Source organism: Nanorana parkeri, unplaced genomic scaffold (assembly GCF_000935625.1).
Source record: "Nanorana parkeri isolate BGI_ZX_2015 unplaced genomic scaffold, ASM93562v1 scaffold97, whole genome shotgun sequence".
Classification (NCBI taxonomy): Eukaryota; Metazoa; Chordata; class Amphibia; order Anura; family Dicroglossidae; genus Nanorana; species Nanorana parkeri.
In genome coordinates this window covers 370957-395416 of record NW_017306365.1, presented here as the reverse complement: position 1 = coordinate 395416, position 24460 = coordinate 370957, and the positions used below count along the sequence as shown (strand labels likewise).

The 24460-nt window shown below is 40.8% G+C and overlaps 1 protein-coding gene across 1 annotated transcript; it reads left to right on the top strand.

Annotated features, from left to right (window-relative positions):
- The first annotated feature begins 1903 nt into the window (after nucleotides 1-1903).
- Nucleotides 1904-23425, top strand: BBS4 (Bardet-Biedl syndrome 4). Its single transcript, XM_018552772.1, has 16 exons — nucleotides 1904-1954; nucleotides 4642-4681; nucleotides 6450-6529; nucleotides 6940-7003; nucleotides 9406-9517; nucleotides 11153-11225; nucleotides 11636-11689; nucleotides 12533-12660; nucleotides 13312-13366; nucleotides 14392-14460; nucleotides 14779-14931; nucleotides 18338-18509; nucleotides 18614-18683; nucleotides 21952-22090; nucleotides 23048-23250; nucleotides 23304-23425. The coding sequence occupies exons 1-16, from the start codon at nucleotides 1931-1933 to the stop codon at nucleotides 23404-23406; spliced, it is 1539 nt and encodes a 512-aa protein (XP_018408274.1). The 5' UTR covers nucleotides 1904-1930; the 3' UTR covers nucleotides 23407-23425.
- The last annotated feature ends 1035 nt before the right edge of the window (nucleotides 23426-24460 follow it).

The window sequence follows — 24460 nt, the reverse complement described above, 5'->3', positions numbered from 1 at the left end:
ATATATTTACACTGGCCCTGTAGAAGGGGATAGGGGCAGATGCAAATACACTCATTAATTCATAACTAGCGTTAAAGCAAGGTGCACACGGAAGGGCTTTACACAGTAGAAAAGCAAATAGTGTCATTTTTTTGCAGGCTGGATATTGAGTTTGGGAAATGTTTGCTTTTGTAAAGCCCTTCCATGTGCACCTTGCTTTGAAGCTAGTTATGAATTGAATGCGTTTGCCATTTGTTTCACTTGTTGGATTTTGTGTGGTATCACAATGGGGGCTTTAGAACCATTGTGATGTGCAGGGTTCCTTGGGGAGGTTGGTCTACCTCTTGGCAAACCTGCGCCCAATACATTCTTTGCTATGTATGCCCCAAGATGGAGGCTGCCATAGATTAGAGTTAGGACCACACTACACAAAGGGGCCTTGACGAGGCATGTCTTCCACAGATTTTGTGCTACTAAAGGTGGCCATACACTGCATGATTCTCGTACGAGCATCGCAGGAAATCCCACGATCGTGCAGTGCATGGAAGTCGTGCGACCGTTTCTAATGTACAGTTGCACGACTTTTGTATATCGAGCATGTTGGAAAACCAGCCTAGAATCGTATGATTTTCGGCTGGTTTTTAACATGATCGAGAGATCACTGCCGAACGGGCTGGTGTGCACACGCGCTCACTGCCCTTCAGCATTGCAGTCATCGGAGGCCCGATGCGATGATCGCAGGTACGATCTGCCTGTCCAAGATGGGCAGATCGTACGTTTTTAAAATTACTTTACAACCCTCGCAAGACAAAAGTCTTGCGAGGGTTGTAAAGTGTATGGGCACCTTTAAACCTGTTTTTAAACCCTAATCATTAGACTATTTTTTGCAGGCTGGCTGGTGAGGGGCAGAGATATATCATTTGTATTCTGCCATGTAGGCAGCATAACCCATAGCATATAGCAGGGGACAAGACGTCTGGCACACTTGGAAGTGTGTTGGATGCTAAAGCTACTTCAAACAATGTAGCTCTTCAAGACAATAAAGATCGGTGACACGACAGGTACACTATAAGGACTCATTCACACCAGTGTTATGCTCCATACAACACACTCCAAGGGGTGGTGTGATGTGTGGTTACAATGCATCAGACTGTTTCCTTTTAACTTTATTGAAATCAGTGGCGTAACAACCGGGGGGGCAGCAGGGGCGCGGGCCCCGGGCGAAAGGTGAAGGGGGGGCGCCGGCCGAAAATGGCACTTTCGGCTAAATGCCGAAAGTGACATTTTTAAAAAAATTCTGTCCCGGGCGCCCAGAACTCTGGTTACGCCACTGAATGAAATGTTACAAAATGAGATTTCATTGAACACTATGCATTGTAGCATGACACTATGCATTCCACTGCATACAAATGCAACCTGTCCTGTTGTCTTTCCTTGCATTGGTGTAAACTGAAATAAAACATATGACAAATTGCCTTGTCTAGGGCAAGGCTGACCAACGGGTATGGTGTGAATGAGCCCTAAAACTATGCTTTCACAGGGAGTAGGTTTTTTTTGGTGGTGACAGTGTCCCTTTAAGAAGGAGAGGTCAGCAATGGCAGCCTCCGTATTTTCTCAATACAGGTTTTCCTCAATGATACATTTATGGCCACTTCCAGATTACTGCTACAATGAAGGCTGCACGTCTTAAAAAAATAAACTACATTTAAAAAAAAAAAGGTAATTTTTTAATTGTGTTCTAGGAATGGCCCAGCCCGCCGATGCTGCTGCTGGGCTCTGTTCCCTAGTATACACACAGAAGCGAAGGGGGTCACGTGATGCGCCGCTCATCGCTATGGAATCTCTCTACAACAGGACTTTGTTCCCGGAGGGTTCGATCCAAACCTGCACACCGGAAGTGATGTGACTTTAGTTACCTTGGAAACTAAGCCGCTACCTTATCCTGACAGTGATGGCGGAGGATTCACTGAAGACGGTAATCTATGGAAAGATAGCTCCTACGTAGCTCTATTTGTAGATATTAGAGTGGGGATTGAGGTGAGGCTGGTCCCGGGGGTATCACCGGAGAGCTTTCTGGAATATGGTACACCCCAACATTGGGTAGGGGAATGGGCTGTTGTCTGTAGTGGTGATGGGACTAGAAAATGGGGAATGATTGATGCCATCATAAGGAGTGTGTTGTAGTGGCTGGTGAAAACTATGGGATGGAGACTTCCTTTACACACACACATAGCTAATGGACAGCAAAGTATATGTGTGGTCGATAAACGTGGATTATTTTGAGGTTAGCTCTGATTACACTAATCCCTACTTATCCCTAAATACATGCTGACTGAGGCTCTGGAGAGAGTTTCATGGCCATGGGTTGTTGTCGTTCTCAACTCCCTGTTAAAGTTTATTTTCAGACAAAACTCTTAGATTTCACTTGTTTAGTGTGCAGACTGAATGAGAGAAGCCAATTGCTCCCCCACCAGCTCTAAACCGCATGGATGGAGGAATCTTACCTACTGGCAGTTGTATTGTGACAGCCTACAGCTGTCTGAATACTTGAACAGTGACTGTATCTGATAGGGTGCAATCACATTTTAGCTGATAATTTTCCACCCAGCCCAGCCAATTTAGCTATACAAAGGTATACTTATTTGAATCTCAGACCTGGCTGGTTGCCAGACCACTCCCTCCAGCCGCTCCCCCCTCCCTCAGCTGAGGCAGTCTAAGGTCCCGTGAGTCATACAATGTATTGGACGTGAGGACGCAGAGGGACATTCCATCACTGGGACGGAGGGGCAGTGAGGATGCAGGGACCGATCTAGAAGCCAGCTGGGTCCGATATTCGGGTGAGTATTTCTTTGTTATTTTAGCTCCCTAGAAAAGGAGTTCTCCTTTAAATCAGCTTTTGCCAAGGGGCCATCCATAGGTTGAATTGCAGCTGATTCAGCAGGAATCAGCCCCCCAAAAAATCTAAACTGTGTATGGCCAGCTTTAGTTTTAGATGGAGCTGGAAAGAAAATATCCATCAGGTTTTTACCTCTGTCTGGGGCTCCGATAAATTATTCCTTATTGACAGTGACAACCCAGAAAAGAAGACAGGGAAAATCTGCAACAGGGAAACAGAACTATAAATCTGACAGGGGGTTACAGCCTTCCCCCTACTCCACTAAAGAAAAACATTTTTATTTCTGTCTGTTTTGGGTAGATTTTCCCTCACTTCCTGCCTGAAGAAGCGGCTTTCACGGGACAGTATTTGTGAGGGGAATGCTCTCTAATAGAGATAGCAATCAAATTCCAACATGGGTTATAATTAGAGGTGCACCGAAATGGAAATTCCAAAACCGAAATAAAAAAAAAGTCAGGCCGAAACCGAAAATGTTTTTATTTTAATTTTTTTCAAATGTTTTATTTTTATTTCTTTTTTATAAACTTTTTACATTTTTAAAATATATTTTTATTTATTACATTTTTTTTATTTTTTTTACTTCTAGGGGCTTTGGGGGAAATATTAGGGCTCTAAATAGACCCCTGATATTTCCCTTTCTAAAATAGAAAAAGAGATTGAGGACACAGAGTTCTCTTTTTCTGTATCCCCTGTTCTCAATGAACAGGAATCCTCTGAGTGTTCCTGTTCATTCATAAATTGGAGATTGTATGTGTACTATAACCACAATCATGAATGAACAGGAGGTGATGTAGATCACTCCCATTCATTCATAATTGAGGATATAGTAACCATACCATGTCCTCAATAATGTACAAACACTCAGCGATCACTGAGTGTTTGTACAGCTCTCCTTTCTGACAGCTGTCACAGGAGGCTGGGCAGAGCGGTGCAGGGAGGAGAGCTCAGACTCCTGTGACAGCGCGTACTGTCTCTGCCCCGTGCTGTCTCCGTGGGAGGAGAGACGCCAGGCCGTTCACAGCGCTCTCCTCCCGCAGCGCTCGGCCGGCTGTCACAGTTTCTCTCCTCTCACAAAGCAGTGCCCAACGGGGAGGGAAGAAAGCAGGGATGCACCTCTCTATCCGCAGAAAAATTGCACTTTCGGCATTTAGCCAAAAGTGCAATTTTCGGCCGATATATCGGTGCATCCCTAGTTATAATCCTTCCCAGTTCTATCCAAACTAGAAACTTTAAAGAAGAACTGCGGGCAGATGGAAAAAAAACCACTTACCCTTGCAGTGGGGCTACCCTCACACTTTTAGGGTTAAGTGGTCCTTTTCTTTAAGGGGCTCAAATGCAGCAGATAAATTCACCTGATCCTCTTTCCCTCCGGGCTGCTAGATAAGTCCCCCCAGTCTCTTCTCCCTTGCGCTCTGGCAGCCTAATGACCGCTGAAGTCATCACCTCTTTTGCAGGTCCATTGACCTGTATTAAAGGTGAGGACACTGAGCGACATTCCACAACCTGAGTGGAGGGGTAGAGAGGTGAGCACTGATGAGGGACTGAGGATCAGGTAACTTACCTTTTTTCTTTTTTTTAGTCCCCTAGAAAAAACGGGCAGCTAACAGTGCAGTGGTACTACCCCTCCCCCCCACCACAATGGTTAACTATTCGTTTTGTCTAGGGCTATGGATGTCTTACAATAGAATTTTGTGAGTTCCATTTAATTGTGTGAAATGCTGTTGTAATGTCTGTTTACGGTTTTTTTTTTTTTGTCTTTTAACAAGGTCCCAGGAGAATCTGCAAGAAAACCTCGTGTTAAAAAAGGTATTGAATCGTAATCCCGATACAGTTAATCTGATTTAAAATGATGTTGGGAAACCCCAGGCCATTAATGAGCCTTTGAAACAACTGTAAAGCCAAAATGTTTTTGTTAGGTTTGCATAAAGTTGGGAAAGGTCAAAACCTGGTCAGGTTTTTATTGCTGTCTCTGTCTCCACTGGGGTATTCATTCTCTGTTTGTTCTGCCAACCATTGTCACCAGGACTGAAAATGATGGTAAAACCAACATTTTGTGATGCTGGCAAAACAGGAAGAGAAGGGAAATCTTGCCCCATTTGCTGACTGGAAGTAGTAAATATGAATGTACATATTAATTCTCTTAATTTTTTTTCACATTTATTTGATTGGGTGTATAATTAATTGTTTTTTATTATCAGGTGCAGCATTATATACAGTAAAGAGATTTCCAAACAAATAGAGTACAGGAGGTAGCAAGGCAGTAACAGTGACAAAAATGAAGTCAAAAAAGCATTCCAAATACAATCCACCAATCAAAATTCAGCAAAGCTTTTAAATGGTGGATGGTACTTTAAAATGCTTGGTCACTGTACTAAGAACATGCATGACGAAGGGATCCTGCATGTAGTTTTTTTAATATAGTTAATATTGTGGAGCATGCTGCAGTAGGAACAGCCTTAAAGGAGAACTATGAGATGAGTGATTTCCACTCACCTCATAGTTCTAGCCGACCTGTGGCAATGAGACTGTCACAGGTCGGCTCAGTAGATCGGGAGGTGAGCGAACACATACCGGGTTCGCTCACCTCTCGATCCTGCCACGGCTCTCTGCCGTGACAGGGGGAGGGGCTGGATTCCCCTCTCCCCGCTCCGATCTGCCAGCGCTGACTGGTGGAACGGACGGGGGAGGGTACAGCTGGCTCTGCCTCTGGATAGGCAGAGCCAGCTGTCACTCACGCAGCTGGGCGGATCCCGACGTATACTGAGCTTAGGGTAACGGGAGGACGCTAGTTTGTGTCCTCCCGTTACCCTAAGGAGAACTATGGGGAAAAACACTGACCCCATAGTTCTCCTTTTAAGCCTTTACTTGGACAGGATATTGGCTGGGTGCTACGATGGAGAGATACCACTGCTTTCACTAAGGGATTGAAGAAACCATCCAGAGTCTACTGTTGAAGTATCACTTTTGAATACATCTGTAATTCCACTATCACCAGTAGGATCATTTTTTCAGGGATTTCTTTAAAAAAAATTATTTATTAATTGTCTCGTAGAGGAAAGGTTAATCCCCGGTTAATGGAAGCTTCAAAATGGCAACATTATACCGTGAAGACAGTTGAAATACCATAATAAAGTTATTATTATGATTATTATTATTAAGATCCTATTATTAGGATCGTACCACAAGACTGAGGTCCAAGACCCAACTCCATAAGACATACATATTTTTCATTTCTTAAACGCATTGAGCAAAAGAAAAAGAACGAAACAGGGAATACCGAGAAATAAGAAAACAGAAAGAGAATCGGGAAAGAAAGCAACAAAGAGAAAAACCATGAGGCCAAGAAACAGAATAGTAGACACAGGAACAACGAGAACCGAAAAAGGAATGCCAGTTAGAGTGGGCAGCTGAACCCCCACCTCCCTCCCCAATATAACGCTCTCAGGCAATAGGCTCCTGCATTTCGGTGAATTTTAACCCTAATTGTTTCTTTCATTCATTGATTTATAAGCATAATGGCAAAAACATCCTGTAATGAAATCCTGTGTAAATTTAAAATATCATTTTTTCCTAGCGCCAGACCTCCCTATCCTAGAAAGGCGTAACTGGTTTATCCACCTGCACTATGTCCGTAAAGATTATGAGGCCTGCAAGGTGAGGGCTAATTGGTGTAGGTGACCACTTGCAGTATGTAACAGTCATTCTACATGAATATTGGATGGGGAAATATATATGTGTGTGTGTGTAATGAAAAACAAAACCAAAAACTGAGTATTGCAGTGTGCAATTGGACTAACAAAATATATAAAAAAGACAAGGTTTCGAGAGTTGACCTGAAGAAGAGAGGTCAACTCTCGAAAGCTTGTCTTTTGTATATATATTTTGTTAGTCCAATAAGAAATGTATGTATGTATGTGTGTGTGATTTCTCTTCAGTGAGTTAATCTGCCACTGTTATCCTGTTGTAGTTGTGGTTTACTGATTTCCATATATTCAACCATTTTATTAACATCACCACACTGTAAGTCAATGAAGCAGTGTCTTGTTTATATTATATTTTTACAGACTGCAATTAAGGAGCAACTGCAGGCAACAGAGGGTGTGTGTGAATATGCTGTATATGTACAAGGTGAGAATAATTAATATACTGCATATCGTTTTCACATGAAATAGACATTTAACTGCTCACTGCCTTATTTCTTCATCAATCATCCATTATTGGATACAGGAGTTTTCAGGTACATTCGGTTATGCAGCTGCCTTCAGGAGATTGGACAGTGACAAACAGAGCTGTCAGACAGCGCAGTATAACCCTTCCCACTCCCAGCATACCTTGGTTTTTGGTAGTCTATTACATTGTTTCTGCTGTACATTCCAATGACTCCCTGGGATCTCAGCCTGGTTCTGTCAGTTCTCCAGAAACCACCCTTTGAACCTGTCAGGGACAGTTCCCTGTCTTCCCTCATTCACAAGGTTGGCTTCCACTGTCTGAATGTGGTAGGCACTATTCATGACTTCCTCTCTGCTACAGCTTCGTTTAGACAGACCGAATCTGACTATGTCACCCTATGGGTCCGCGCAGGGGGAATCTAATTTAAGCCTTTGGAATTAAGGACAAGGTTCCAGCTTTCCCTGTGAATGCACACTTCACTAGACCAGTTAGTGCTTCCTGGGCTTTTCAGCATCAGGCATCTGTTTCTCAGATTTGCAAGGCTGCTACCTGGTCTCCTGTTTACACATTCCTCAAGTTTTACCAGATGAATGTTCAGATCTTTTCTGATGCCAGCTTTGATAGTAAGGCTCTTCAGTCCACTCTGTGAGCCCTATTTAGCCCCCTTCTGTTACCTGTTGCTAATGTGGGCCTGTTAGCGTTTAGTTGCTGTGTTGCCCATCTTTCAGTTGGACTGCTTTGGACATCCCAATGTAAATGAATACTCGTGTTTCCCTGTGTGTGAATAGGATTTTGGTCTTGCATGTAAAATAATTTTCCTGAAGTACATTAAGGGACACAGGTCTCTTCCCCCTCTGTTCATATAATGCATTTCTAGTATTGCTTGCTACAAATCCTAAGCATGCTCGGAGTGGAAGGGTGTCCCTGTGTCCCTTTTTTTAAACTCCAAAATAGGATATTAGAGTTAAAGGAGAACTATGAGATGAGTGATTTCCACTCACCTCATAGTTCTAGCCAACCTGTGACAATGAGACTGTCACAGGTCGGCTCAGTAGATCGGGAGGTGAGCGAACACATACCGGGTTCCCTCACCTCTCGATCCTGTCACGGCTCTTTGCCGTGACAGGGGGAGGGGCTGGATTCCCCTCTCCCCGCTCCGATCTGCCAGCGCTGACTGGCGGAATGGACGGGGGAGGGGGCGGGTACAGCTGGCTCTGCCTCTAGATAGGCAGAGCCAGCTGTCACTCACGCAGCTGGGCGGATCCCGTCATCTACGTCGGGATCCGCTCCGGCTGCAGCGTCTTAGTATACCGCGAGCTGTAGCTCGCAGTATACTGAGCTTAGGGTAACGGGAGGACCTAGTTTGTGTCCTCCCGTTACCCTAAGGAAAACTATGGGGAAAAACACTGACCCCATAGTTCTCCTTTTAAAAAATCCAATTTTTCTCATTATGTTACCATATTTAGGTGCTACAAAGCTAACGCACTGTTAGGGATCCTTTATTTTTTTTTAAAGTGCAATTACATTTGAAAGTTAGTGACTTGACTGAAAATAAAGGTCCTAATGTTGTTGTAAAGCTTTGTGATTTAAACCTAAATTTATACTTTTATCAACATTTCAGGCAATTATTTTGCCGGCCCTTCCTAACAGACACATTACTAAAATCTATAGTTATTGGCTGCCTGAAATCTTTTTTCATGGACTTCTAAAGTTCAGATACCCCCAAAAATTGATAAAATATTATGTGTGCAGTAAATGCAGCGAATCTGTGCGGTAATGCCTTTAGTGCTGTGCAGTAATGTCTTTATGGAATTGAAAATTCAATTTTCGATCATAAAAAAGCACAGGGATGAAAACACTGCATGCGTTATGCTTTTCTGGACACTGCTTTTTATTTGTAATGTTCATAATGTTTTCTTCTGATACAATGGAGGGAAATTAAATGACCCTAAATATTTTATATAAAGTGGCTGCAAACATAGCACGCAGTCTCAAATAAAAAGTATTTATCATTTTATGGATAAACATTTATTATCATTTATGGAAGATATTTTATTTAAGGGTATTATTATGTAAACCAATATTACACACCAATAAGCCCATGAAAGGAAACTGCTTCCTATGATGAACTTGATTGTGCCTTCATTGGCTGTGGAACAATAAGCTCTACAGGAAATATATATAAAAATGTTTGTAGATATTGATATGTTTACAAACCTGAATGTTATTAGTAACTTAAAAGAAAATATATTTGTATTTTGGGCTTCTGCTCTTTTAGGATTATTGTTGCTATCCCCTGGCTTTTTATGACAACCCTTTTTGTTTTCAGTTTGTAGTTAATATGTGCTTTCTCTTCCTAGCACTGATCCTTAGATTGGAAGGGAAGATCCAGGAGTCCCTCGAACTTTTCCAGACTTGTGCGATCTTGAATCCGACCAGTCAGGATAATCTGAAACAAGTAGCCCGATCCTTGTGAGACTGCCTCAAACAATCTTTGCCTTTCTTAATCTATATATTCATGTTATTACTGAATTATGCATTCTTCTCTTACTTTACCCTAATTCATTGACTCTTTTCAGTCATTTCATGTTTGGCCATAGTGATCAATTCAGTTCAGCAATTAAAATTAAGTACTGACTATAATCTGCTGGGGTTTTGGACACATTTGAAAATAACTGACTTTGACTGCCTTGATGACCAGATCCAGTGTCAGCACTTCCATGTCATACTCCTTGCTGCAACTTTCTCTGCCACATTACTCCGAATTATATTTATGTAGTCCCAGTATAAATGCAGGATCCTGCAGGTAGCGCAAAGTGCCCTTTAAAAATATATTATTATTCATTATCCTATTTCAGTGTAAAGTACCCCTAAAGTCAACTATTTTGTGCTCCCTAACTGGGCTGGATGTTGATATATTGTTACTACACCAAATTTCCACAACAGATGAGGGCAGGATGCTTTACAACACACACAGGGAACATGGGGAACAAAAGTAGCCCCCCTCCAGAAGGAAGGAAAGTGTCAGCACCAATTCAGAGATGATTTGAGAATCTGCAGCCGCAGATACACAAATAAGTTACATTTATGTTCTTAGTTAAGGTACTTGAATGCATTTTGCAGATTTAACTCCTGAGTTTAGTGTCCCTTTAATATTAAGGAAGCACGGTGGCTTAGTGGTTAGGACTTCTTTGCAGCACTGAGATTCTCAGGACATGGTCGTGATCCTCCTGCATGTTCTCCCTGTGCTTGCATGGGCTTCCTCCTTATGGGGAGTCGGATGTAAATGGACATTTGTCTGTCCAGACACAAACTATTTCCATACTGCTTTCATCTTTCCTCAGCCTCTGAAGTGTTGCATCTTTAGACACTATGCAACAGTGGGAAGTCTGGGCTCAGGAGGATTAAAACCCAAAGTAATTACATGACCAGGAAGGCTGTATGGTAATTTTCACAGCAATGATAAGATAAATCACAACATGCAATGGGCGAGGCAGTGATTTTTCATACAAGAAGCACAACTCGGAAAGGTTTTACATATTTCACAGCCTTTAGAATGCAAAGTGTGGAAAGTTGATTTTAGTGTTATAATACCATTCTTTCCATAAATGTTTTGCTTTAAGAATTCAGAGCATTAGAAATTACAGAAACATTGTGATTTTTTTTTTTTTTTTTTAAATGCATATTAGTCACTTCAGAGCATGGCTTTTAGATATGGGGGGTGGCACATGACCTCCCCTGTGTGACATTTCCTGGGCCTGAGTAGCCTATTTCCAACCCAAGCACTGTCATGGGCTGCTCTGATACACATCAACGCCGAAGTTTGCACAGGCACGGATGATGCAGTTAAGAGGTAGCAAGGGTGCATGACTGGGTAAGTATACATGCCTGGGGGGCAGGCTATATGCATACACAGTCCCTTTGCCCTCAATAAGCGCAGTGGCTTTTTAAGGATATGCAAATACTTGAATGTTTACTGCCTGGTCACGGGTTCAATGTGCAGGAATATGGGGGATATCTTTTGGTTCCTTTATATTTTTGTGACAGTTTTTTCAGTGTGAATTTTTTATTGTGATCATTGTATCTTCTCATTAATTATTTTTGTAGGTTCTTACTTGGGAAGCACAGAGCAGCTGTTGAAGTTTACAATGAGGCAGCAAGGCTCCATAATAAGGACTGGGTATGCTCTCAGATCATACAATGTTTATTTTATACCACCTAAACCCTGTTCCTTTCCTGTTTATTATTTCTTTAGCGTAGCTTTAGTAAGTGGTAGCACCTAATTTTTGTGAAAGTGCCCAGACACGTGCAGTTATCCATTTATGTGTAAACTTTACTAAGCAGACACTTTCACCCGGAAATGTTAACTTATAACAGTTTACGACTGATTGGATGTGACAGCTGAAGTGCATTCAAAAATGAAAAACAGAAGCACTGAAATGTAATGGAAGAGTAGTTGGTAAAACCAAGCCTGTGCTTTCAGCTATATCTATCCACTTAGTTTTATTACCACTTTTCTTTTTAGTAAAATGTTTTACATTTTTTCCCACAGCCTTTGCTAATTCTCTCTATTTCACATCTTCTTTATAGGAGATATGCCACAATTTGGGAGTATGTTACCTGTATTTGAAAGATCTTGCCAAGGTACTCTACGCATAATGTTGTTTCATATAATTGAAAACCGATCTCCATAACAACCAGTCAGGATTCAGCTCTTATGTATTTCATGTTGGTTAGAAAATGAACACAAAATGTAGTTGGTGCTGTGGCCAGTGGGACACTGCTTCTACTTTTTTGTCATTGCACTGTTTGCAAATGTGAGCCAGTGCGGCTTGATAAATGAACTCCTTATGTGAAACTAGCATACACTTTTTTTTTTTTTTGTACATTTTTTATTTATACATTTTCCAACATTTAAAGATATGGAACAAAAAACAGCAGTCACAACAATGCAACAAAGGTAATAAGAAAACAGAGCATCTGTCCTATTTGTTACTGTTTATCTGTCCAACTTGCGGGACAAACTGACATCTTCACGTTCTCATATATAGTCTCCCAAGGGAGAAATCAATCTCCAACACACACCAAAAATAGGGGGCATAAAAAAGTGGTGGAGGGGTCTGGAGAAGGTAATGAACAAAAAGAAAAGGGGAAAGTTGATAACAGGAAAGAATTGCCAACCCACCGCCACAGTGCAGCGAACCACCATACATTAGGGGCAAAGAAAACCAGAGAAAGGAAAAAAACAGGACAGGAGCCCAAGGAGAGTAGCTTAACTGATACATGAGCCCAGTGTTCAGGAAGTCATGCCAATAAAACCAAGTCTTCATAAACCAATCTTCCTCATGGTAGAGCGAGGCAGAAAGATATTCCATTATCCCTAAATCCTCAACTTTTTGCCACTAGAGAGCAATAGGGGAGGGGGGTGGTCTGTGAAACTAGCATACACTTCTAATCATGATGATTTTTGTTTTCTCTTCCATGCAGAGTAAGGAGCAGCTGAATCTTGCCCTACAAGTGCACAGACAAGAGCTCAGCTCAATGGTTCTTGGAAAGATCCAGCTAATGGAGGGGGATACAGATGGTGCTATTCTTACGTATTTGCAGGCACTTCAGTAAGTATGTACTTATAATTTCATGTAATATTTGATTCATTCTATACTGCTACACTCCAGCACACTGAAGATGCAAAATACTTTGCTTGATGCACACCTAAGATCTTTCAGTCTAAAGCAATCTCCTGACACAGCAAAAAGAGTGACTTTAAGACCTCATTCACACACAACGCAAGCAAAATTTTATATTGCGTATATACGCGTCTATGTGCTTGTATACGCGCACTATATGCAATCCCAGAATGCATCACTCGTAATGGAATTTTGAATGTGCTGTACGCATGTACACGCGCGCATACGTGCAGCAGTGTGAATGAGGCCTAAATTGGAATTTTTTAATTTTTTTTTACGCATGTCGCAATTATTCCTTTTTGGGGCTGACCGTTTATCAATGAAAGCGTCTCTTTAGAGCAGTTATTTCCTCCATGTTTCAATTATTTTACTGAAATAATTAATTTACTGAACAATTTGTTTTGTGTATGGGTAGCATTAGACAAGCACATAGAAACTGCACAGCATTGTTTTCAGCAATCATAAATATCTCCCGGAAACCATATGGTTGGGGGTTGTGCTTTTAGGATTATATTTGGTTAAAAAAAATTGATTGTTACATAATTTATTTCACAAATGTTTCTTGTTTTTTTTTCATAGTTTATCTCCAGAAAGCACAGAGCTGTTAACGACATTAGGGCTATTATATTTACAGGTGAGTTCAGCAAATCCACCAAATAAACCCAATAATTCCTATCATCAGTTATACTGGACTGCTACTAATTTTAATATATATTTTTTTAAAGGTCTCAAAGTGTCTCTCTATAAGTAAAATGTGTTTTGTTGTTTTGGAGAGAGTAGGGGGGAATTGGAAGGCGTGTCAGTTTTCTTTTCTTTTTGCCGTGTCCCATTTCTTTTCACTTCTTGGACTGCAAACACAACAGGAAGTGAGTGGAAAGCTTTCCAAAGTCAGAGGAACTCTCCTCTTAGTTGTCATTGGAACAGTTGTCCTGTAAATATTTTCCTGTTCTGGTGACAAATGTTAAAATTTGAACAAAAAATAAAGAGGGTGAATCTCCGCATCAGGGCATGGACAGTAATTAAAAATATAGTTCTGGCTATAGATGGACTTTAAGCCTGCAGTATATACAAAGACCAGTCTACCAGACCCATTTCATGCTTGGGAGCCTCTCAGAATATTTGGCTTAACGTGCATATGACCAGATCTATACAATCTGGTTGTTAGGGAAGTTAAACAAACTTTTTGACCCTTCACGGTAAAAAAGAAAACTTACACAGTAACCACATCACTTGACTCTTATGCTTTTGGCTTTCTACATCTCTCTTGAGGGATACAGTGAAAAACAGCCCGACACGCAAGTTACTGATAGTCCATACACACACCTATTATAGTTAGCATTTGGATGGTAATTTTTACAGTTTCTCTAAGGGCCTGTTCACACATAATGCAGAGACCTATACTGTGCCACACAAGATCAAAGCAGGTCACCGCTAGGACACATAGAAAACAATTTTTTATTGGATCTCAAAACTAGTAAAATGTGTTCCATTCACACCAAAACGTGGTTGTGATGGACCGAGCGCTGCACTGCGATAAACTGCACACTTGCTGCATTTTATCACAGTGCAATGGATCCCACTGCAGGTCACTGCATGGCAGTAAAATACTTTCATGAACTAAAGCTCAGCTGCTCATTTTGTTTTTCTCTTTTACTATAGAATGGTTTGTATCAAAAAGCATTTGAATATCTTGGGAATGCTTTGACATATGACCCTGCTAATTATAAGGTAAGGAAATGTAATCAATTCAGTTTCTGCAGTTATTGTATAATTGGTGACATAAGTATGTATTTATATTCTCCTTCTATCTAGTATACAGTATTTGTATTGTTGCCAATCAGTCACATACATTATTTGCCCTGCACCTTGTTTGCATGTCAGTACAACTTTGTTTTCTGGAACAGCACTGTAAAGCTTGAAAGTCATGTTATTAATATGACATAGTCACAGGAAGTGCCCAGATTTTTGTTTTCAATGTTATCTGTTAGAGACAATGTGTTTCCTTAAATTGTGAGGCAGAGAACTTAACTTTACATTCATTTAAAGGGCATATTAGCGGCTGGCTGTATGATGCAGTCCCATGGTGATTATGATGTGGCTCTTAGCAAGTATCGTGTAGCTGCTGCCAGTGTACCAGAGAGCACCCCCTTGTGGAACAACATTGGCATGTGTTTTTATGGCAAGAAGAAGTATGTGGCGGTAAGAGTGCTTTACTATACTTATGTAAGGTCTTCATTGTTTTGATAATATTTTGACTTCCTAGTATTGGCTATCAAAACTAGTAAAAATATATGTATACACAGTAAACTCCCAGTCATCCGGCACCCGCAGGGCTAGCAAGCAGTAGATATATGCAAAAAGTAAAAAAAAAAAAAAACAGTTTAAAAGAGATTTAAACTTACCCTGTATTCACCGTGCGCTCCCGCCTGAAAATGCTCGGGCGGCCGCAGAGCATCTTGGGGCTGGCGCATGCGCAGTTTGCATTTTTGGCTGGAAGACGAGAAAGACACAAGGTAAGTCTATGGACGAGTGCACCCGCATGCAGACACCGTGGGGCAGGAAGTGCCAAACTACAGGAAAGAAGAGGAAGATCGGCTTAAGAGACATCATTAGGGTAAGTGCTTTAATTAACATTGGGGGAGGGAAAAACTTTTTGACTTTAATAGTAACTCTCAAGCAACCCTCCCTGCTGTGCCCCACCTCCCCGAGGCCCCATCATCTGCCGGCTAGATTCCACAGTGGTAAGGTATATGTAAATGTCAGGCAGTGGGGGGAGCAATAGCCAGGCTGCTATTGGCTATTGCAAATTGCTATAGCCAGGCTGCTATTGCAACAGCGGGCTGGCTATTGCACCTGCCCAGTGAGCAGAGAAGTGGGCCTGAGTGAGAAAAAGTTCTCGCTCAGGTCCGCTCCTCTATTCAATGGCAAGGCTCAACAGCCAGTCTGCTATTGCAGTTTGATATAGCCAATAGCAGGCTGTTTTTTGCACCCCGTTGTTTACATTCAGTTGCCAACTGCGTAATGTGGCTGGGGGCGGCAACAAGGTGTAAACAGAATTTCAATAGCAACTAAATAAATCTAGTTGCTATTTAAATTTTTTAGTGTTCACATGTTTATCAAGCAACCAGCAAAAGACAAATCTTTTTTTTTTTTATTTTATTCATTTATTTATTTATGTATTTATTTTTTGCTGGTTGCTTGAATTCCTGATAAAGGGGAGTTTACTGTATTTCTTCTAAATAATTCTGGGCATGCATATATAATCTTTATTTTGTCTTGTTCAGATATAAAAAATCTGCCTGTTTAAATGTTATTTGGGTTACAGATGCAGAGAAACTTCAGTGTATTTTCACTGTACATATTTTGAGTCATAATTGTAACATTTGTATTTATTTATGTTGTATTGTGACTACCACTTGTTACGTGCTTCCTTTTTTTAATCTATTTTTTGTTTTTTATTCTCCATATATAGTTGTAGATTTTCCTCCCTTCCTATGGCTACCCTTACGTACACCAGCAAATGTGACTGGATTCCCCACATCTAAATTTTTATTTTTTAACAACTGTACAAATTACATCTGACAGCATACAAAAAAATAGCATAACGATAAAAAGAAACAAAAATTAAATCTAGATTGAAAGTACCTTGTATCCATAGAGGCACAGTTTGATTTAATTAAAGAAACAATTGTCATAAGGTAGGCAAAATGCAAAGTAGCTTAGCACAATGGGGTTGATTTACTAAAGGAGTAGAGCACTTAGATTAGATAATGAGGTGAAGCTAAGTGAAAATTTACTTTGCAAAGAATATCCAATCATGCGCATGGTACATTAAAAAATATATTGTTTTTTGCATGCACATGATTGGATGATTGTCAGCCCAGCCTCCCACTTGTTCACTGAACTGAGCATTTACTTTCAAATATGCTTTCTTACCCCTTTTATTACATCAATCCTATTTCATAGCAAAAACAGACTGAACATCAGCTGATGCTTTCCACGTCTACATCGGTGCTGAGGCTCTGTGTGAGGCAAAGATAATAATTGGCTATTCAGGCAGAGGCATCCAATTAGTGCCACACAAAGAGTCGCTGCAGGGATGGGAGTGAGGAAAGTGGCTGTCCAGACACAGAGATAGGTAATTTGCAGTGTCTAGCTGTCTGTTTTAGATATATTCCAGACATTCTTGAAGTAGAACTGAAGCCAAACTCATTTTAATTTTGGATAGTGTTAGGGAAGGTTATAACCCCATCAGATTTTTTTTTTTTTGCCATCTGTGTCCCACTGGAGACATTTTGCTTCACTTTCTGTCTGGTAGCCACAACAGGAAGTGGGAGGAAATCCCCTAAAAATGAGGGAAATCCCATAAAAATGAGGGAAATCCCACATCACCAGCAGGGTCACCAGAACTACTGTCCATATTGGAAGATTTCCCATCTATTACTTTTCTGGTGATAACCCAAAATTTGAGATTTTCTTTCACTTCCAGTGATAACGGTCATCAGGACAAATAGAGAGGATGAATGTCCCTAATGGGCACACGGAGAGTAATTATAACCTGACAGGTGTTCTAATCCCTCTCCACTTCATCCAAAACTAGAAAAACATGTTTTGGCTTCAGTTGCACTTCAATAAAAAGTTTGATTTTTGTTTCATTTTGTCACTTTTTTTTATTTAAAGAATAACATTTCGTCAAGCAGTGACACAAAAATGTGTAAGTGGTCATGTGAGAGTCTTTCAGCAACTGTTTCTTCTTGATGAGGAAATTGTATAACTGATAGTTCAAGAAATGTGTGAGAATATAATCATCAATCGTAGTTGAGTAAGTGTGTTGTCACCTTCTCTAGAACCGGAAAACAGGGTTGAGTAACTGATAAAACCTAAAGTAATTGGATTGTATTATTAATGCTCATTGTAACCTGTCCAGTTACCTGCATTGTTACACTTTTATTGCACATTTGTTGGATAAATAAGCCACCAAGGGATAGTTTTATTAAAATTGGAGCAAAGAAAAGTAGTTGATGGGAGCAACAGTTCTAGTAAGAATCTATCATTTTAATTGGTTGACTTTTAACAGTGATTTCCTTTACTTTGATTATTACAAATTAGCCACAGAAAGACAGAATTTGGCTTATAGCTCAATGAGTGATGATTCATGATATATGATGCAGTCTGGAACTCTCAATGGCAGGTCAAACAACAGCGTATATGGATGATTTCAGAGAAACAGCAGTTTCACGACACGATAAACAGGAGTGCAAGGGTACTCACAATGGTAGGTCAAACAGCGTATATGGATGATTTCAGAGAAACAGAAGTTTCAGGACTGCAATCTGTCTTTGTGCCACTGGATTGTGGCGTCGTTGACGCGTTTCCGGGGTCACGCCCCCTTCAGTAGACCCCGGAAACGCGTCAACGACGCCACAATCCAGTGGCACACAGACAGATTGCAGTCTTGAAGTATGAAATCATCCATATACGCTGTTGTGCATCAGGATTCGTCCACAGCGCTTTTTTCTTTATTTCATCAGTCTGGAACTTTAGTGAATGCCGCTTGTGGTTGTTCTTTACTCGCTCATCTCTGCTTTTCATGTTGCTATTTCAGGCCATCAGCTGTCTGAAGCGTGCACTTTACTTTTCCCCATTTGATTGGCGGGTGCTCTTTAACCTGGGGCTGGTTCATTTTAGTATGCAGCAATATTCCTCAGCCTTTCACTTCCTCAGTGCAGCTATATCCCTGCATCATGGAAATGCCACACTTTACATGCTATTAGCAGGTGAGAACCAACACTTGTTCACTCAGTATGTCAGCCTTTCCACCACTGAAGTACCCAAATCCATCTCTGTTTCTATGCTTATTCTATATCTTCTTTATTTTAAGTGGCCCTCACATACCTGGATGATACAGAGAATGCCAAGAACTCATATCAGCAGGCTGCCAGTCTGGATCAGTGAGTGAACATGTTTTATAACTGATAAGTAAAAATAATAATGGAGTCTGTTTATCATGCTGCAAAATGGCAAACTATGTCATTTTACCACTATATATCTGTAAACTTTCCATCTCAGGGCATTTGTACCAAACCACCACTCCTGGTTCTCCTACCTATATAAGTGCAGCTTCAGTGTCGCCTTCAACTCCAACTTTCTCTCTCCTTTGGGGCCCCCCAAGGCTCTTTCCTCAGACCCCTTCTATTCTCCATCTGCACCACCTCCATTGGTCAGTTGATTGCCTTCCATGGCTTCTTTATGCTGACAACACCCAAATCTACAGTATTTCTCTACTCTTCCGCTCACCCCTTCAGTCTTTTTGTGGATTACTAATTTATTAACCGACGTATTAGTATGGATGTCACCCCAATCTCTGATACTCAGTGAGGAGAATGTATCAAAACTGGGGCAAACAAAAACTGGAGCAGCTGTGCATGGCAACCAACCCGCTTCTTTTTCATTTTCAAATCTAAACTGAAGAGAGAAGTTGGTTGTCATGCACAGCTGCTGCAGTTTTGATAAATTCCCCCCAATGTTTCTAAAACTGACCTCCTAAAATTATCATAATGAACTCCTCTCAAGGCCTCCTGCTCTCTTGCTCCTTTGTTACCTCCTATGCTTGCCTCCAGGACTTCTGCAGTCTTTCACATCCTCTGGAACTCCCTACCCCAATTTCTCCTGCCTTCTCTCACGCTGTGTACCTTTTAGGTGATCTGCAAAAACCTCTTTTCAGTGAAACTTATCTTGCTTTAGCTAACAACTGAACTTTTACCTTCTCCATTAACCCACCCTCACCGAGTAACTACCTTTTTATATCACATGACCTTCCATTTTAGATTGTAATCTCTCACTAGCATGGCCCTCCTAATCCTCTTGTCTTGCATTTTATTGTAATTTACTGGCTCCCTTCATTTTGTAAACTGCTGCACAAACTGTTGTCACTTTATAAATTGTGAATAATAATAACTTAGCCAGATTAAAACCACACGACTTAAGGGGGAGTCACTAGTTTAACATTTTATCCTAATTTGTAAAGGACTGAACTCTCTTTACATGTGAAATATTAAAGTAAAATTTCACAGTAACTTGTCTGCATGTTGAAACTGGCAAATAATAGTTTTTGTGACTGGAATTATGACCTGGAATTATGCTTTTTTTTTTTTTTTTTTTTTTTACTGTTTTGTGTTTTTAAGCATTTTCCCAAATATAAAGGGCCATTGTTCAACAACTACATGCACAACTGCACATTAAACAGTGTAGGAGAATTTGGCATTCCTTAAGCCTCCACCTAATATTCAAGTGGGGCCACTGAAAGCCTCTTGTTTAGGATCTGAACTGCATCTTATACGTGGTTCACCACTCTTTCTGCCATCTCTCACTTTTGTTCTCCTTTTGTTCCTCTTTATAACTTTTTCACCTAGCCCCAGACTGGTACCTCCAGCTTTCATGCTATCACCTGCTGCCTGATCCATTGGACTATGACTGTATTATGTGCATTAAATGCACTACACTGAATAATATTAGCAAAGTGACAGGACTGCCTTTTTGTTTCACAGCACTAATACTGTTTTTTTAACTCTTTCAAAACATGTTAAAAAAAAAAAAACACATGGTTTTGAAATCATGACAAATATGTCTAGTTTAAACTGTTTTGTAACTTTTCCCCAGTTTAAATCTTTGACCATTTTAATGGTGGCCATTTATAAATAAGCACACAGTTGGGGAAAAATAGCAAAGGAGATAATTTCAAAGCTGTAACACTTCACTTTTATATAGGCCCCAATTTGAGGACAGAATTGGATTTTGCATTTAAAACCTCCAGTTAAAGGAGAACTATGGGGTTAAGTCTTTTCCCCATAGTTCTCCTTAGGGTAACGGGAGGACACAAACTAGCGTCCTCCCGTCACCCTAGGCTCAGTATACCGCGAGCTACAGCTCACGGTATACTGAGACGCTGCAGTATACAGCGAGCTGCTGCTCGCGGTATACTGAGACGCTGAAGCGGATCCTGACAATTGTGCCGCCCACCTGCGTGACTGACAGCTGGCTCTGCCTATCTAAAGACAGAGCCAGCTGTACCCGCCCCTCCCCGTCCGTTCCGCCAGTCAGCGCTGGCGGATCGGAGGGGGGAATCCAGCCCCTCCCCTGTCACGGCAGAGAGCCGTGACAGGATCGAGAGGTGAGCGAACGCCGGTATGTGTTCGCTCACTTCCCGATCTACTGAGACGACCTGTGACAGTCTCATTGTCACAGGTCGGCTAGAACTATGAGGTGAGTGGAAATCACTCACCTCATAGTTCTCTTCCTTTTTAAGGCAGACCTTCCATGAAAAAGTATTGAAACATTAAAATGTAAAGTACAATGCCAATGTTTCAGCATTTTGGAGGATCAGCAATGGTTAAGATTTTCTAACATTGTCAGTTTCTAGAAATCAGAAATCCTGCTCTGTTGGTTATGAGGTATTGACATCACTAGTCTCTCTCATCCCCAGTAAGGGTTGTATAGATCTGTGTGTGTCTAAAGCTTCACAAACATTGAGGTTACATAAAACTCCCCTATGCAAATCTAGACCATAATAACAGTAGGAAGTACAGTTTACAAAAGCAATGCAAGGAAAGTGTGGACAGTGGTGGTTAATTCTGCAGAATTTGATATTTCTAGATGGAGTTTTTAAAATGATTATAACGCAAGGTCTCTTTAAGCATTTAAACATTATTTAGCATATGGGCCCCTTCACACCTTTAATACCAAAAACAGGACATGTACCCTTAAATACACTGCATGTGTGTTGGAATGCATTTGCATGATGCATTGATGTGCCATTCAAAATGAGTTTGGTGATTGGCTACCATTCAAAATAACAGACATGGTAGGTCATTTTACCCACCGCAGTAGCTTGTGTCACTATTTGGTTGTACCCAACATGCAGTAAATTGCAGGTTTTTCCATGCACAGATGTGAAGCCAATCTAAAGATGCATTTAACCAATATAAAGCAACATTATTAACATTTTATAGATATATCTGCACAAAAAACTCACAAATTGAAATCTCAAGCTTGCCTCAGCATGGAACGAAGGTTTCCATATACAAATAACGATTGTTTTTTGCTTTTGCAGTATCTAGCAATCCGACCCATGACCTGATGTCTGCCGCTTTCATTTCTTTCTATCATATTTATCACAGCACGACACGTCCTCTGTATGTGACATGGTTTTCCTTTTCTCAGGACAGACCCTCTTGTAAATCTGAACTTTGCAGTTTTGCTGTACAATCAAGGAGATAAGAAGGGGGCGCTGAGTCAATACCAGGAACTAGAGCGCAAAGTCAACATTTTGAGAGATACTGGGACAGAGTTTGATTCAGAGGTAAAAATAAAGAACATCACAGTTGTGGCATATTAAGATACTAGAACCTGTTATATATATATATATATAGTTGCATAGTATTTGAGGTTGAATAAAGACATTAGTCCATCAAGTCCAACCTATGGGATCCACCTATATGATGATATGCAGAATTGAATACATTATTGTGGGCTTTTTGAAGCTAGCTAGTAAAGAAAACCTTAAACGTATGGTTGTTTTTTTTCCTTCAGTAAAACTTTTTTCCTGTTCTTTAATCAATTGTGTATTCGCCTGAGATTCAGGAGTCATGAAAGCGATCCAACCTATATTTAAACCTTATTATTAAAGACTGTCAACATGTTTTCTTTCATATTGTAGTCAGTGACAAAGGGTTAGAACCTCTGTCAAGTTTTTTTGTACTGTTTCTGTCCCTGTTGGGGAGATTTTATTTCACTTCCTGTTAAAATGTCTTTTTCTGACAATGCTTTTTGTGTGGGGAGGGGAGCAAAGCAACGTGAGATTTGAACATCAGTACTTCTGCTGTAAAATTTGAGGATGAAATACTCCACTCTGCAGCTACAGAGGTCAGTGGCAGGTTATTTTAAAGCTCATTTACTGATTGTTTGGACTGATGTAAACACTTGAATGTCAATAGCTTCACTCTAAGTTGTAATTTTCTTCCCTGACTGTTCACTCTTGTCTGAGTTTTGAGTTGGCCCCATTGACCTCTGCTGAAATCCTGTAATCTGAAGAAAGTATTTGAGGTTCATTGGTAGATGAACATGGCAACCACTTGATCTAAATAGCTAAACTGGAAAAAACTAAATAAAATAATACTGTTGAATATTAAAAGTATTTATTCAGCCTGTTAGAGGAAAACTTAGGGATGCATTCACTGTTGGTTTGGAAAGTCTGTATTTGACCCTAAAAAATACAGAAAAGAAACCTATGTTTTTCATAGTCTTTTTAACTCTTTAGATGGTGGACATGGCTCAGAAATTAGGGGCAGCCCTGCAGGTTGGAGAGAGTCTTGTGTGGACTAAACAGACTAAAGACCAAAAAGCTAAGCAGCGAGCAGGAGTGAATGGACCAGGGACAGAACAGACTCCGCTGGGGTCAAATCAAGCTCTGGGAAGAGCAATGTCCTCTGCTGCAGGATACAGTAGGGCTGCCCTCCCAGCTCCCTTTGCACTCCACACAGATGAAATCAAAATCCCTAACTTGAATTTCTTTTAGCATCCAGTGCACCTGTCTCCAAACCTCCATCCTTACCACTGGAGCCTGAGGACCCTACAAGCTCAGGTTCTGCAACAGAATACAAGAGGGGTGCCAGCTAATTATTTTGCTCGAATGGATTTTCTAAAGAAGATCTCCTTGTCCTTTTAATATTATGAAGCTGAACTCCATCTTTTTTTTGTTTTTTTGTTAAATATATATGTACAGATTACAGTGGGTTTATGGAAGAAAGGGAGATAGAGTACTGTGCAAATGTTTTAGGCAGGTGTGAAAACATGCTGTAAAGTAAGAATCCATTCAGAATTAAAAGTATTTACAGTTTGTTAATTGATACACATAAACTATTAAGTAAATGAACAGAAGAGAAATCCAAATCAATATTTGGTGTGAGCACCCTTTGACTTCAAAACCGCATCAATTCTAGGCAAATCTGCACACATTTTTTGAAGGCACTCGGCAGGTAGATTGTTCCAAACATCCTGGAGAACTAAGCACAGATCTTCTGTGGATGTAGGCTGCCTCAAACCCTTCCGTCTATTCATGTAATCCCAGACAGACTCGATGATGCTGAGTTCAGGACTCGGTGGGCGCCAAACCGTCACTTCCCGGACTCCTTGCTCTTTACCCTTAAGATAGTCCTTAATGGCATTGGCTGTATGTATGGGGTCTTTGTCCTGCTGCAGAATAAATTTGGGGCCAATCACACACACACACCTCCCTGATGGTATGGCATGATCCATAAGTATCTGCATGTATTTCTCAGCATTGAGGACACCATTGATCCCGACCAAATCTCCAACTCCATTGGCAGAAACGCAGCCCCAGACTTGCAATGAATCTCCACCATGCTTCACTGTTGCCTGCAGACACTGATTATTGTACCGCTCTTCAGCCCTTCGGTGAACAAACTGCCTCCCGCTACAGCTAAATATTTCAAATTTTGACTCGTCAGTCCAGAGCACCTGCTGCCATTTTTCTGCACCCCAGTTCTTATGTTTTCGTGGATAGTTAAGTTGCTTTATCCTTGTTTCCACATTGGAGGTATGGCTTTTTGGCTACAATTCTTCCATGAAGACAACTTCTGGCCAGATTCCGTACAGTAGGTGGGCGTACCTGAGTCCCACTGGTTTCCGCCAGTTTGTTGCTGATGGCATT